This window comes from Mauremys mutica, chromosome 2 (assembly GCF_020497125.1).
Source record: "Mauremys mutica isolate MM-2020 ecotype Southern chromosome 2, ASM2049712v1, whole genome shotgun sequence".
NCBI lineage: Eukaryota > Metazoa > Chordata > Testudines > Geoemydidae > Mauremys > Mauremys mutica.
In genome coordinates this window covers 13,502,795-13,519,548 of record NC_059073.1, presented here as the reverse complement: position 1 = coordinate 13,519,548, position 16,754 = coordinate 13,502,795, and the positions used below count along the sequence as shown (strand labels likewise).

The 16,754-nt window shown below is 40.7% G+C and overlaps 1 protein-coding gene across 6 annotated transcripts in view; it reads right to left on the bottom strand.

Annotated features, from left to right (window-relative positions):
• Nucleotides 1–16,754, bottom strand: part of TRAPPC9 (trafficking protein particle complex subunit 9) — an 819,600-nt gene that overhangs the window by 494,377 nt on the left and 308,469 nt on the right. For all 6 annotated transcript variants that reach the window (XM_045006039.1, XM_045006043.1, XM_045006044.1 and 3 more), the window contains exon 19: nucleotides 11,608–11,718. In XM_045006039.1, the coding sequence (XP_044861974.1) occupies nucleotides 11,608–11,718 (111 nt within the window). The remainder of the gene's footprint in view (nucleotides 1–11,607; nucleotides 11,719–16,754) is intronic.

Here is a 16,754-nt window from a genome sequence, read left to right as displayed (position 1 = left end):
GAAGTAGAGAGGGTATATATTACCTCTGAATTTGGTACTGGTGTGATTGCTACTGGAATACTGTGTCCATTTCTGGGGTCCACTATTCAGAAAGGATGTTGATAAACTGGAGAGGGTTCAGAGAAGAGCCACAAGAATGACTAAAGGATTAGAAAACATGCCATATAGTGACAGACTCAAAGAGCTCGATCTATTTATCATAACTAACAGAAGGTTAAAGAATAATTTAATCACAGTGTATAAGCACTTACATGGGGAACAAATATTTGATAATGGAATCTTCAGTCTATCAGACAAAGGTATAACAAGATCCAATGGCTGGAAGTTAAAGCCAGACAAATTCAGACAGGAAATGAGGTGCAAGTTTTAATAATGATGGTGGATTCTCCATCACTGGCAATTTTTACATCAAGAACAGATGTTTTCTAAAAGATATGTTCTAATTCAAACAAAAATTAGTTCAGGAAAGTCCTATGCACTGTGTTACACAGGTTGGATTAGATGATCAGTGATGTCTTCCGACCTTAGAATCTGTGTGGGAAGGATAAGGAGAACAGAGGAATTTATCATAACATCTAGTCCAGCATCTTACTCCTGACAGTGGCCAGCAACAGGCCCTTCTGAAGAAGGCAAAAGAAACCCTGCAGAAGACATCTATAAGAAAAACTGCCCCTAGTGAAAGTCTTTCCCCAAACCCATTAATTAGAACAGTATTTCTCAACGACCAGTCTGTGGACTGGTGTCAGTCCCCGAGATCTCCCCAACACAGTTTAGAAAGGAAGCAAGCCGATCCCTGGTATCAAAAAGGTTGAGAAACAATGAATTAGATTGCTTATGCCCTGAAGCATAAAGTTTTATATGTCTTCTAAAATATTTATACTTACTTTTCCTTTTTCTTTTTTTTAATCTTGCAATTGTAAATTTGGATGTCATAGCCAAAAGTATAGCCATATACTTTTAATCAGTTTACCTCAATAATCCCCAAAAGATCCTCTCCTATATATACTCTTGTTATTTAAGGGTCACTTAACTTTTGGTGTATCCAAATGATCATCTCTCCAACTCCTCCCAAAAATCTGAGGCTGTCTATGTGCACAGAAAGAGGACAAGATATAGTTACCATTTTGGGCACAGGGAGGGCAAAAATGTTTCACATACCCACCCAAAATTGCTACGGCCAGCTCTGCAATTTCAAGCCACTGTGCTACCTTCTTTCCTGAATGAAACTAGAAGCAGATTGGAACAGACACTGCAATACATATGATCAATACCCCTGAAAAGAAATTATATAAGAGTAAAGTAATACTACAAGTGCTCCTACCAAAGATGGAGAACTTACTTTTGTTTTATGCCCTTTATGGTGAAGGGGAACTTTAGGCTTTTATACCTTTAACTAAAAATGAAAAATCAAATGTCTTTGTAAGATACATATGAAAATTGTATGTGAATGGACATCTGTTTCTTTCCTCTCACTACAGTATGGTGTTATTGTTCAGAATAAATAGTGAAAATGAATTTCTAAGGTTGTTTTGAAAGATTTTTTTAAAAGTTGCTGGATCATAGGTGTTTTAAGCCTCCGAATTCTAAACAAAGTCCCGTCAATGCCTCATAAGAACATAAAAATGACCATACTGAGTTTGGAAGGCAAGCAGTAACTGAGCTGCCCAGTGAGGAGCTTGGAGGAAAATGGTTGGTGAAAATGGATCCAAGTTGGGGACCCCAACAAGTGGAAGGCTCACACAGGCCCCTAGGAAAAGTGTAAGATCTACGCTGATATGGGGAAGCCAAGCCCTGGAGCAAGATGGTTGTTGTGACAGGGTGCATCCCCTGAAAAGGGACAGGAGTGACAGGCTGCGAGACCTGGAGGATGGAACCCTACATTAACAGGAGAAGCCCTCAGGGCAAAGACCTGGAAGCAGGAAGGCCAGTCACACTTAGGCAGTAAGGTCTGGAAAGTGGGGCCCTGAAACAGGGGCCAAAGTCACTGAGAACACAGTCCTGCTATTGAGTTTCAGGTGGCTGACTTGCTGATATCATCCCTGGAAAGGGATGTGGGAGACACCTGCCGTATGTTTATTGTGTAAATTGAAAAATAGTTTTCTAAAAGGTTTGGGGGAAGTATTGCACTGGCGTATGTGAATAAATTATGCCCAGAGCTGGGCTTTATATTAGACAATGGGAGACTATGTTCCTTTCATGGGCAGAAGGAGGAGGGAAATTGAGGCAGGTATTCCTGTCTTGCTGCAGCCTGCTGCTGGAGGGCATTTCAGATGGGGCCCACATGTCATAAATTTTATTCTATCTTCATCTCAGCTTTCACCCCTTGTATTCTGAAAGTAAGAGTGGTTCTTTGTACGATGACAACTTTAGGAGAGAAACAGACAATTCATATAAAGGTGAAATCTCTAACAGTTTAAGTAGATTCAGATTTTCACATTCTTTACACTTGGAAAGACATTCTTTCATAGGAAGATGTCGCTTGGTCAGCAACAGTGTATGGAGCTCCTTATTGCCAGTCATTTAATCAACCAAACCATTCGTAGCGTCTGCAAGTATTATGACATCTGCAGCTATTGACTGTGGAATCTTTGTTTATCTCATATGCATGAAAGACTTTCATAACTCAGTTATGGTGCACCACAAAGACAGATGACAGGGTTGAGCTACTGAGATCATCACCATGATAAATATCTTTCCACTGATTATGTTGTTTGAGATTCTTCAATGCCAGACATGCTGTGCACAGAATGTAAATTCAAAGGCAATGCATGATATGCTGTACAAAACTAGATATCTTGAGGCATGTAATGAGATAACATCTATTACCATAAATTACAAAGTGATTTACGCGTAAACGAGGGTTGTCATGAAATTTAATTTTAATGGCTTGATAATCAAGTAAGAAACACAATAATTACCATAACTAAGTTTTTCAATAAATTAAAATCACTGCTGCTGGCAATACATTATTTTTGTTAACATGCATAATACAGCTCCTTTCAAGAGTTCTGTCTGATATATTCTGCTATTTTAATTTTGTAGTAACCACCAAACCACTATGACAAATAAGTTACTACCGATTACATTCATCACATTTCAACATTCTTACAAAAGAGTCCCTCAATAGTCTCCTGTAGAGTTGAGCAGCAGCATCTCCTACATTAAACAAAACTAATGTAACAGCTAAACAGCATTAGGGGAGGCAAAAAGACTACAAATTGATACTACTAATGTTATAGCCAAGTGTGGAATTTTCCTGCAGATACAGTGTCACGCACTTTAAATGCTAAAGTTAGAATCTAATGTACAAGTGATTTTCTCCAAAAACTTTGCAAATGGGGGGCTCCTGTAACACAGAATAAGACAAATTTGCCCAAAACCATATATAATAAAGCTCATCTCTCTCATTATCATGAGCTGCGTATTCAACTGTCGGTTAGCAAAATACACACACATTATTCTAGTACAACAGACATATTTTAATTAACTGAGCCTACTATACACATCACTCAATCTACCCAGAAGGTCACCAGCATCAATTACAACTCCCTCACACCAGCCACCAATGACGTAAACAATAACTTCCAATGTATATATTAGAGCCGGAAGAAACTCAGCTATTAAAGTTTGATGAGCTGCAAAATGTGTTTTGTGTTCTTTTGCAGCACTTGAGAGTATCTTTCCAATGAATCCAAAACATTATCAACTGAAATTGTAAGCCAAGACTCTCTCCTCTGCCGAAGATCCCAACACTTTCATCTATTGCATGGTTTGGTCACCAGCAATCCAGGCCCCTCCAACTCATATTTTCTAAAGGGGTCAGCAAGCACAGAACTCTTCAGTAAAACAGTATATTCCAAATGCACCAGGCCTGCAAATGGATAAAGTGGCCATAATAGTAGCAGGACCCACAGGAGTTGTCGAGGTTCCTTCCCCACTCTGAACTTTAGGGTACAGATGTGGGGACCTGCATAGACACTTCTAAGCTTAATTACCAGCTTAGATCTGGTATCGCTGCCACCATCCCCCAAGTACTACCTTTTTTTCCTTGGGTAGTCTTGAGAGACTTCACCAATTTCCTGGTGAACACAGATCCAAACCCCTTGGATCTTAAAACAAGGAGAAATTAACCATTCCCTCTCCTTTCTCCCACCAACTCCTGGTGGATCCAGATCCAACCCCCTTGGATCTAAAAACAAGGAAAAATCAATCAGGTATTAAGAAAAAGGCTTTTAATTAAAGAAAAGAAAGGTAAAAGAAAACCCTCTGGGAGAGATTAGCGTACCAGTTACTCTCACAGACAACAGATTCAAAACACAGAGGATGTTCCCCTGGGCACAAATTTAGTTACACAAAAAATACCCAAATTTAATAATTCCCTTAATGGTATCAAGACAAGTTACAAAGAAAATAAACATAAACCTGTTTATTCCTTTCTAAAACTTACTACTCTGATAAGAGGCTGGTTCCTTGATCTTTTTCACTCCGGCTGAAACTAAAACTCTCAACAAAGGAAAACTTCCCTCCTTCCTTTTGAAACATCTTGTTCCCCCATTGGTTCCTCTGGTCAGGTGTCAGCTAGGCTGGGTGAACTTCTTAACCCTTTACAGGTAAAAGAGGCATTAACCCTTAACTATCTGTTTATGACAGGAGCATTTTGAATCCCACAGCTACTGAAAAGTGAAGTATGAAGTGCACACCCGTGAAGATATCTTGGAGATTTGGGCAAAGGATAAAAGCATATCCCTGCCATCTCCCCAAACACAAAGATGAACAATAAGAACATAAGAATGGCCACAGTAGATCAGACCAATTGTCCACCTAGCCCAGAGTCCTGTCTTCCGAGAGTGGCCAGTACCAGAAGCTTCAAATGAACAGGGCCCTTTATCGAGTGATCCACCCTGTCATCCAATCTCAGCTTGTATTAGTCAGAGGTTTAGGGAAACCCAGATCATGGAGTTGTGTCCCTGACCATCTTGGCTACTAGCCACTGACGGACCTATCCTCCATAAACTTATCTAATTCTTTTTTGAACCCAGTTACACTTTTGGCCTTCACAACATCCCCTGGCAACATGTTCAACAGGTTGACTGTGTGTTGCATGAAGTAGTACTTCCTTATGTTTGTTTTAAACCTGCTGCCTATTAATTTCATTGCGTGAACCCTGGTTCACGTTTTATGTGAAGGGGTAAATAACACTTCCTTCACGCCATTCATGATTTTATAAACTTCTATCATATCCCCCATATTATCACTTTTCCAAGCTGAATAGTCCCTGTCTTTTTAATCTCTCCTCGTATGGAAGCTGTTCCAGACCCCTAATCATTTTTGTTGCTCTTCTCTATACCTCTTCCAATTTTTATATACTTTTTTTTGAGATGAGGCAACCAGAACTGCATGCAGTATACAAAGTGCGGGCATGCCATGGATTTATATACTGGTATTATGATATTTTCTGTCTTACCTATCCCTTTCCTAATGGTTCCTAACACTGTTAGCTTTTTTAACTGCTGCTGCACACTGAGCTGATGTTTTCAGAGAACTATCTACGATGACTCCAAGATCTCTTTCTTGAACGGTAACAGCTAATTTAGATCCCATCATTTTGTACGTATAGTTGGGATTATGTTTTCCAGTGTGCATTACTTTGCACTTTGAATTTCATCTGCCATTTTCTTGCTCAGTCACCCAGTTTTGTGAGATTCCCCTTAGTAATTATTCACACTCTGCTTTGGACTTAACTATCTTGAGTAATTTTGAATGGTCTGCAAACTTTGACGCTTCACTGTTTATGCCCTTCTCCAGCTCATTTATGAATATGTTGAACAGCACTGGTCCCAGTACAGATCCTTAGGGGACCCTGCTATTTTCTTCTCTCCACTGTGAAAACTGACCATTTATTCCAACCCTCTGTTTCCTATCTTTTAACCAGTTACTGATCCATGAGAGGACCTTCCCTCTTATCCCATAACTGCCTACTTTGCTTATAAGCCTTTGCTGTGGGACCTTGTCAAAGGCTTTCTGAAAGTTCAAGTACATTATATCTACTAGATCACCCTTGTCCACATGCTTGTTGTCACCTTCAAAGAATTTGAATAGATTGGTAAGGTATAATTTCCCTTTACAAAAGCTCTGTTGGCTCTTCCCCAACATGTTTTCTTCATCTACGAGTCTGATAATTGTGTTCTTTACTATAGCTTCAACCAATTTGCCAAGTAATGGCCTATAATTACCAGGATCGCTTCTGGAACCTCTTTTAAAAATCGGTGTTACATTAGTTACACACCAGTCATATAGTACAGAGGCTGATTTAAGCGACAGGTTATATACCACAGTTAGTAGTTCTGCAATTTCATATTTGAGTTCCTGCAGAACTCTTTGGTGAATACCATCTGGTCCCGATGATTTACTACTGTTAAATTTATCACTTTGTTCCAAACCCTCCTCTAGTGAAACCTCAATCTGGGACCATTCCTCAGACTTTGTCATCTAAAAAGAATGGCTCAGGTGTGAGAATTTCTCACATCCTCTGCAGTGAAGACCAATGGAAAGAATTCATTTAGATTTTCCGCAATGGCCTTGTCTTCTATGTGTGCTCCTTTAGCGTCTTGATCATCCAGTGGCTGCACTGTTTGGCAGGTTTTCTGCTTCTCGTACTTACACAAAAATGAACAGCAATTTTTTTTTTCTTTTACTAGTTGCTCTTCTAATTCTTTTTGGCCTGCCTAATTTACTCCTATGGCTATCTGGCCCGGAGGAGAGGGGGCACTGCTGGGCTCTGGGGGCTAGGTGGTGCATGTATCTAGGACGGGGGGGCCCAGTGGCTGGGCTCTGGGGGGGAGGGGTTATGGGTGTCTGGCTCCCGGCTGGGCTCGGGGGGGGGGGAGAGAGGGAGGGAGAAACAGGAACTGGGTTGTCATAGGGATTCTTTTAACTCTACTCCTGGGGAATTTTTTTGTGTGTCTGTATTATTACAGACATATTTGCTGAAAAGTATTTTGAAATAAATTACCAAAATAATTGAAACTGGCATGATTATGTACTGTTATTTTGACAGTAAGGACAGTTACCTGTTCTGTAACTGGCGTTCTTCGAGATGTGTTGCTCATGTCTATTCCCAGTAGGTGTGCGTGCATTATTTTGCAGGATAAGACAATTGTTGCAGTCAGTGTTTTAATGTATTACAGCGGTGGTTGGGAAGGGAGGGAACTGCACACTTTTCTTAAAACACCAGATAAATAAAGCTTTACTATGTTGAATGGAATGATACAAGGAGTGCTTATGCTTTCCACAGCCTATTTCAAACAGTAGTATGTCACAGTGCACCACAGAACTTTTAGTGCATTATAACAGGGTCCACATGACCAGTTAGTGTGGAAGGCTAGTACACTGTAGATTTATACCCTGGCTGGCCATGCAATATGTCTCTATATAGACAAGCTCTGAAGGAGGGGCTGGAGAGTGAGGGGAATGGGTAGGGATAAAACAAGAGAAATGAGGGAAATATTTATGATGGGTGACAAAGGAAATAATGGAGATACTGGGGATGGAGAAAGAACAAGGAATTAAAAACTGACTGGAGGTGAACAAGTCAAACACCTAATCAGATATTAACAAAGGGTAGTCCAGAAGATAGGAAAAAGGCGGCAAGTGAGAATCCAGTGGCAAGGCTCTGTTGGGAAGACCAATGCACTCTGTCCCCGAACAGCAAGGAAGATTGAAAAAGGCTAATTTCTGCATTTTTCATATTGGCCTCTAGGTAGTAAAATCAGTCTTCTCACTGAAGGGGTTTGGTAATCTTCTCAGGCCTTCTTAAATGCAACTTAAGTTTGTCTAGATGTTCAATTATACTAACTGTAAAACTATGGAGGCAAAGTAGGAGCTATGCAGTAATGCTTACATTAAAAGTACTTATAACTGTGAAACAGAAGATAATTAATACAAAATACACATAGTAAAGTGCAATTTATAACCCAGATTACAACATTCAAATATTTTACGCTGGAACTAAAATCACATTATTGTGATAGGAGCTCATAATATAAAAATGTAAATGTGAAACAAGTTTTTCCTTGATAAATAACCCTACTGGAGGAGTCAAGTACTTGGAAATGTTTACATCTGTTATGATATTGGCATTTCAGACTATTTAAATTAAAGTTATTAAACCTGAATACAAATCAAAGGAGCTACTTATTCAAACTTATCGTCCCAATAAAGGGTCATTGTGCTGTAGGCCTATTTTTAAAAGGTGTTTATAGTATTATAGTTAATAGTATTCACAGTCAAGCAGGAAGGGGATATCAAAGGGGGGGCACGAGGATCAGTTCTGTTCAATATCTTCATCAATGATTTACATAATAGCATAGAGAGTACACTTGTAAAGTTTGTGGACGATACTAAGTTGGCAGAGGCTGCAAGTGCTTTGGAGGGTAAACTTAAAATTAAAAATGATCTGGACCATTCAGAAATGGTCTGAAGTAAATAGGATGAAATTCAATAAGGACAAATGCAAAGTATTCCTCTTAGGAAGTAACAATCAGTTGCACACATACAAAATGAGAAATGACTGCCTAGGAAGGAGTACTGCAGAAAGGGATCTGGGGATCATAGTGGATCCCAGCCAAATAAGAGTCAACAGAGTAACACTGTTGCAAAAAAGAGGGGAAGGGGAGAGACACACATTAGACCTCAACTGGAGTATTGTGACCCGTTCTGGGCACCGCATTTCAGGAAAGATATGGACAAACTGGAGAAAGTCATGAGAAGAGCAACAAAGAATTAAAAGTCTAAAAAACATGACCTATGAGGGTTTATTTAGTCTGGAGAAGAGAAGATAAAAGGGACATGATTACAGTTTTCAAGTACATAACAGATTCTTAGAAAGAGAAGGGGAAAAAATGTTCTTCTTAACCTCCGAGGACAGGAGAAGCAGCAATGACCTTAAACTGCGGCAAGGGAGGTTTAGGTTGGACATTAGGAAAAACTCCTTAACTGTAAGGGTGGTTAAGCACTGGAATAAAGTGCCTAGGGAGGTTGTGGAATCTCCATCTCCAGAGATTTCTAAGAACACGTTAGACAAACACCTATCAGGGATGGTCTAGATAATACTTAGTCTTTCCATGAGTGCAGGGGATTGGACTAAATGACCTCTCAAGATCCCTTCCAGTCCTATGATTCAATTACTACTATTTATTATTTTGTACCACCCAAATCTGTGCTGGCTCTTCACAAAAGATATACTCCTTACTCCAAAGAGCTTATAGGTTTTTTTAAAATATGACTGAGGTTCAGAGACAATATGGAAAGGATGTGACACAGAAGGGCAAGGGACACAGCAGCACAATCACACATTTACTATGGTTAGGCATGGCACATCTTGGTGATTGTTAAAGTTTTTCTTTTTAATTAAACATAAGGAACACAAGACTGCATATTATTGTCTTATTTAATGCAGAGATCATGGAAGAGGTGAATTCTATAATAAACAAATGGCAAAAGTGCAGCTTCAATTTGAAACAATGAATTTCCTGAATGCTGTGGCTCTGGAGTCACTAAGGCTGACAGTGCCCAGTAATTTCAACACTGGCATAAGATGATGATTCTTCATATTCAATTCAGGATTTTGTGGCCAACATGAGGGTTACAGGACTGTCCTAGGTAGCTGCAGACTCAGTTTTGGATCTAGTGTTTGGGTTAGAATTAGAGGGCTGGATAAAGTACTCCTCTCATGGAAAATCATTGGCTCCAATGGCTTGAAAAAGTAGTACTATTCTCCTGGAGGAGTGAGGAATTTATTTTGATGATCTGCCACTATCAATGGTACTGGAGTGTTTCCCCTTTCACGGTTTCATCCTCACAAGTAACCTTGGTTTAATGATGATTTGGGAGAGATGAAGCAAGGTGTAGGACAGCTAAAGAGCTAATGGCAGAAATCCTGGGCCAAAGACGACTTATTGAGACAAACATTTCCTAAGGTCTTGAGGTATAATTGCGTGCCTCTCGAGATGGTACCATTCCATATGGTAGAGAAACTGTTTAATGAAGTTTTCCTTCTCACAGGGGCTGATTTGACTACCCCTCACTGAGAGCAAATTTCTGGTTATTTTGCAGAGAAAATTACTTGGATTAAGACTATGTTGCCCACATCAATGACAGTAAAGCAGGATATTGAGAAGTTGAAAGCCAAAATTCATCTGGGTTTAGAACTGTGGTGTTCACTGAGGTTCTGGATGTGATCAGAAAATTCTATTCCACACACTGTTTGGACATAAAGCCTTCTTGGCTGATGAAAGCTTAAAGGGAAGTGCTGGGTCATTTGGAGGCAGACTGTCAATCCCACCTTTAAAAAAGAGCAGAATACTGCGAGCTCTTAAGGAAGTAAGTGTATATCTTAACTGAAAAAAACATCACTTGATGTTGACACTTGTCAGTTATCAACCAGCATCTCATCTTCAATTTTTGTTTCAGAGTATGGAGAAGATGGCAATGAAACACCTTTCAGAGAGAGCAAAGGAGCCAGATTCCCCTACCATCAACCAAGGAAACCTTTTTCTGCCTAAATTCCTGAAGTACTCTGTGTAGACTCATTCCTCCAACCCACACCAACTCACCTCTCCCCACAACCTGGGAGGAGGAAGGGGAGAAAAGAATATGCAAATTGATAACTGTTTTGCTAGAGGGACAGTCTGGCGGGGGCTGGATATTTTACCCAGAGAATATAATGTTTAGTTGTATGTGAGGCATAAACTTGTTGAGGAAGCCTCTTGTTCATATTTTGGCATCAAAACACTGATTTTCCCCCAATGATGAAATAAATTCACTTCTTATAAGCACCACAGAAGAAGTGGGGTCTTAGGAAGGATTTGATTGATAGGGCAATGGTCTCAACACTATTTATTAATTGTTTAGGACTGTGTCCACTATGTTCCATGCACTTTCCAGATATTAAAGAAGGATGCTACCTGCCCATAGGAACAAACAGTCTAACAACTATGAAGTGGACAGGTTAGACAAGAGGATGGGAATACCTCTAAGAGCTCCTGCCTAGATAAGTGCCCAAGGAGATGAATGAAGGGAACAGACTACAGAGCTAACCTACTGCAATAGCTCCTGTTTTCTTTTTCTCTGTTTCCATTTTCTTTTGTCTATTTCTCCTTTTCACAGAATGGTTGTTATGGCAGAAGTGAACTGAATGAAGAAAGGTCTATTCTGTGCAAAGATTATATATAAAGTGAATTCAATCTATTTCAATGAATAAAAACTGAGGTTTCAACATCAAAATACGCTCTGTTTAAAGTGCATCAAGAGCCATTATATTATAAACATTTTAGGAAAACATAGCCAGTCAATCCAACAGTCCATGTCATTTGTACAATGCTGAACCCATTCTTTCACTCCACAAGTAACAATCACCTTGTGCTCTGCAATTAATTTTACTGGAAGAAAACTGCAGACAAAATAAATTGCACTCAAAGATGTATCTTCAGAGAAACAAAAATAGACTGCAGTCTCTGAAACTGTACAATGATTTAAAAAAATGAATAGCTCACAAAAGTTGAGAGAATAAAGCTCTAGCAGTACCTGTTTAATGCCAAAAGCACTTACCGCTGACATTCCCCCGCATGCAGAACTAGGTCTTCATTGTTTTTAGCACTAACGGTCAGCTCATGTTCAGTTGAATTGAAGACATCAAGGAGTAGATGGCATTGTCGGGTGCTGTTTGGAAACGAAAAATAAATACATACTGTAGCTTTAGTAACACAGAGTATTTGAATTACATATATTATGGAATCTAAAATTATATTTACCCTCATCTATTCCAATTATAGTATCTTAATTTTTTCTCTAAAACTAACTCTGATTAAACCTTGTTGAAATTTAAAAAGAGCACGCATAGTTGAACAAGAGCAGAATTTAATTATACTTATGATCTGCACATGTCTGTGTCACCTATCAGGTGGGATCACTTCTAAGTATCCTCAAAAGTACCAAGTATAATCCAGCACCACCTTTATTGGCAGACTGCTACCATTAAACAATAGATTTTTTTGGTCAATTCTTTGAATGCTCATTTAAGACAGTTTTAATATATATGACTTTGTTGACAAAGTCCTTTTAAGACCCAAACTACTAAGATCAGTGTTGTTTCAGAGAAAATTAAGAAAGACAGCTAAATCAGCTGGAAACAAGGAGGAAAGCCAACAGCATGTTATAAAGCCACCCAATTTTCTACAAACCACTAGCAAACACTTCATGAACAATTGATTCGGAGACCAAACTGGGAACCATTTATCTAGAACATCCCCTGCAGCATTGTTCATTATTGTACATTTACTAGAATTTTGTTCAGTTGAGTTCTTAGAAGTCTTAAGAAATGGAGCTTCAAAATTTAACTTTTGATCTTCACTGAAAAAATCAGTCCCTGCAGGCTGCAAACTATTTTTGTTGTTCTTTTCTCTGAACCCCCTGCAAGTTGTCTCTGTGTCTAGTAATTAGGGGTCCAGAACTGCACTGTTTGTAGAAGCTTTAGTTATTTTCATTTTTAAAACTGTCACTGAAGTATTTACATGAACATAATATGAAATTTCTTCATAACAGAAACATTAGGCTCCAATTTCAATCTGTAAATGAAAACCTTAACTGATTGAGAAAGGTAGAAGGGAAGTAATGAAAACACTAGGTGTACACTACAACCTTATATAGGTATAACTACATCACTCAGGGGTATGGATTTTCCACACCTGAGCGATGTAGTTATATCAACCAAACCTCCATAACTACCACCTCTCGCAGATGTAGATTAACTACACTGACAGAAGCAGCTCTCCCCCCACTGGCATAGTGGCGTCTTCACTAAAGTGCTAAGGTGGCACAGCTGCACTGGTGCAGCTTTTTAAATGTAGACCAGCCCTAAGATTCTTGTTATGTCTACTATGACTAATGAGAGAAAAAAATATTATATACCTGTTCAGAATCTTAAGGACAAAGCGGAATGGATGGAGTTTTGACATTACCAAGGGTCAGTTTGGACTGATGGACAGCTGCGGTCCCCTCAATTCCCCAACTTGGGGTGCCATTTACACTGTTTCACTGTGAGAGCAACCACTCCTGGTCTACTCACACACAGCCACCAACATGTAAATCACTTCCAGCTATACTGTACGAGTGCTATAGCCAGCCACTATTGAATTACACTGCAGGAAACATGAGCAAACTCCCAATCCCAGACATTCCCGCAGAAATATCTGTCTTGTACCACCTTAAGCCTCCTCCACAATATAAGCTCATATAAAGTCCATCATTTCATTAATAGAAAATGATATGCATAAATCTTGTTGCCCCAAATGGAGTTTCCCAAACACTTCAATCCAAACAAACTGGTTTAGAACAAACAAAAAAACAAATTTATTAACGACAAAAAGATTTTAAGTGACAACAAGTACTAAGGCATATAAGTCAGAACTGATTACAAGGAAATAAAAGGTGAAAGGCAACCAACACCTCACTTAACAAGCTAAGTGAATACAAAGCAAAAGGTATCTCTCGCCACATGTTCCAACAGTCTTACTGCCTGAACCTCTTTTATTCAGGATCTCCCACTCTTCCCCAGTGCAATGTTGCTTCCTTTGTTCTTCAGGGGTTGATGCTGCCATGGGTAGAGAGCAAGGGTGAGATGATTTGGGACACATGTCCTTTCCTCTTATAGCCCTTTCTCTTGTACAAGAATCATGTCCAGCTGATGTTCAGGAGACAGAAAAATTGCATGGGCAGGACCATTAAGCTACTTTGTCAAAATGTAGATATTTTGCCCATACCCTCTCTGCTGCTGAAGAGTGGCCACTTAATCAGGTGATGGTGCATTTGATCTTGTTGAAACCTGGCTGAGGCGTTGGCTAGCCCTTTGTCTCTGGGGAACTTGTTTGTCACTGCCCTTCAGAACATGTCCTGGTAATATCACACAGTGGAATCCTGTCTCTTTGCATACAACGTTGCCACACATTTTACCAGGACAACAATGATCAGCAAATCATGAGTTTTTAAAGGATACCATACACAGTATACTTTATCCAAAATTTAGCATAATCTTGTAAAAGGGGTGAACATGGGGTACAGACTCTCACATGAGTCATTGGTGATTGAAGGGAATGGCTAGTGAGTAAAATTGACCTTCACTGGTCCTTGAAAAGATAAGAGTGGGTGAAACTGTCAAGAGGGAGTGGGATTGGTTGACAGAAATTTCTGGAAGGTGGGTGGGGCATCTAACATGATTCTATATAAATAGGGCCCTACCAAATTCACAGCCATGAAAAATGCATCACAGACCATGAAATATTTTCTTCCCCCGTGAAATCTGGTCTTGTGTACTTTTACCCTATACTATACTGATTTCATGGGGGAGACCAGCCTCTCTCAAATTGGGGGTCCTGACCCCAAAGGGAGTTGCGGGGGGGTTGCAAAGTTATTTTAGGGGGGGGTCGCGGCATTGCTACCCTTACCATACCATGCCACCCTAATTTCTGGACTGCTGCCTTCAGAGCTGGATGGTCAGAGAGTGGCGGCTGCTGATTGAGGGCCCAGGTCTGCAGGCAGCAGTGCAGAAGTAAGGGTGGCAATACCATACCATGTGCTTACTTCTGTGCTGCTGCTGGCAGTGGCTCTGCCTTCAGAGCTGGCTCCTGGCCAGCCACCACCGCTCTCCAGCTGCCCAGCTCTGAAGGCAGCATTGCTGCCAGCAGCAGCACAGAAGTAAGGGTGGCAGTACTGCAAGCCCCCTCACTCCTTACAATAATCTTGTGACCACTCCACAATTCCTTTTTGGGTTACGATCCCTACAATTACAACACCGTGAAATTTCAGATTTAAATAGTGAAAATAATGAAATTTACTATTTTTAAAATCCTATGACCGCGAAATTGACCAAAATGCACCGTGAATTTGGTAGGGCCCTATATATAAACTAGTTAGCTCATCACATTTTTAAGTCTTCACAGTGTTGAATTCACTAGGTGGTTATTTCTCATTCTAACTAGTAAATGTGAAAGCTCCTAATCAATTCCATTGTCACAGTTTCAGTGGAAACCTAGTTTGAAATAATTAAAGAACTGGAGCCACACAAGAACAAAATAAAAAATGACTCAAAGAAGCTACTGAACTTTTCCATTATTTAGCCAAAAACACTCTATATTTTAAAACTTATTCAGATTTTTCACCCCAAATCTTTATTTGCAAAGGAGGCTGTGTCACAGTTTGTTGCAGTGAAATAGTGGGAAATTGTGTAAATACAATGGAGCAGAAAACCATTAGAATTTTGAATTGTGACATTTTACAAAGACCAGAAATCTCATCCAGCAAACTCAGTATCAATCAAGGTTGTTTAACATATTCAGATTGGTTCAGCAACATTTTAATAGGACGCAAAAGTATAAATTTGGTAAAAGTTTATCATTAGCCAATATAAGATACCACACAGTGGTAGGCCTAACTAGTTAGTAGGCTGGATTTCCAATTATTATCCTTTGATGTTTCACTTACAGAACTGTAGACTTTTCATTTTGGACAGTACACCTATCTCCAGGCCACCCTCCAGGAACAGCTGGATTAGCACCGTGTCCTATCTGGGCAGGGAAGGAAAGGAGGGTACCAGCTGGGCAGCGGCCACAAAAGGCCCCCTTTGGTAAGTATTAACCTTTTACAATTTTGTATATTACACAACATAAAAAAGACTTTGGTTATCTATAAATTTAATCCCCTGTACCTAGGAAGCAGAAAAGTTCTGTCCTTAAAACTGAATGTAGGTCTGGTCTACACTTGGGGGGTGGGGAATCGATTTAAGTGAATAATGTAGCTCAGGGGTCGGCAACCTGTGGCACGTGTGCCAAACATGGCACACGAGCCGATTTTGAGCAGCACGCAGCCGCCTGCTGCAGTCCTGGCCCTCAGGCCCCCCGCTCTCCCCTGAGGGGGCAGGGGGCAGAAGCTTGGTTCTGCAGCAACCAAGCTTCCCTCTCCCCCGCTTCTTCCCCCAGAGTGGTTCTTTCCTGCCTTGCCCCCTCTGCTTCCCTGCGCCAATCAGCTGATGGACCAAGCGAAGGGGAGGGGGAAAGAGCAACAGCGTGCAGGCAGTTCCCTAGAGGAGACAGAGAGGTAGGAACGGAGCCTTGGGGAAAGGGGTGGAACAGGCATATCCCTTCCAGCCCCCTGCCCTGAGCCGCTCAGGCAGGGGGCTGGGAGCACCGCTACGTGCGGAGCACTCCAGCCCTCTGCCCTGAAGCCCCCCCCCCACACACAGTCTTCTGCCCTGCACCCATCACACCCTCCAGCCCTCTGCCCTGAACCCCCCACACATTCAGCCCTCTGCCCTGAACCCCCACACACACCCAGCCTTCTGCCCTGAACCCCCCCCTCCCCCAGCCCTCTGCCCTGACCCCTGAAACACCCCCACCCTGATCTGGGGTCCCGGCCGCAGGCCCTGCTCAGCCCGCTGCCGGTCTAGGTGAACAGAACCCCAGGCTGGCAGCGAGCTGAGCAGGCTGGCAGCGTAAGATCAGCATTTTAATTTAATTTTAAATGACGCTTCTTAAACTTTTTGAAAACTTTGTTTACTTTACATACAATAGTTTAATTATATAATATATACTTATAGAAAGAGACCTTCTAAAAACGTTAAAATGTATTACCGGCACACGAAACCTTAAATTAGAGTGAATAAATGAAGATTCGGCACACCACTTCTCAAAGTTGCCGACCCCTGA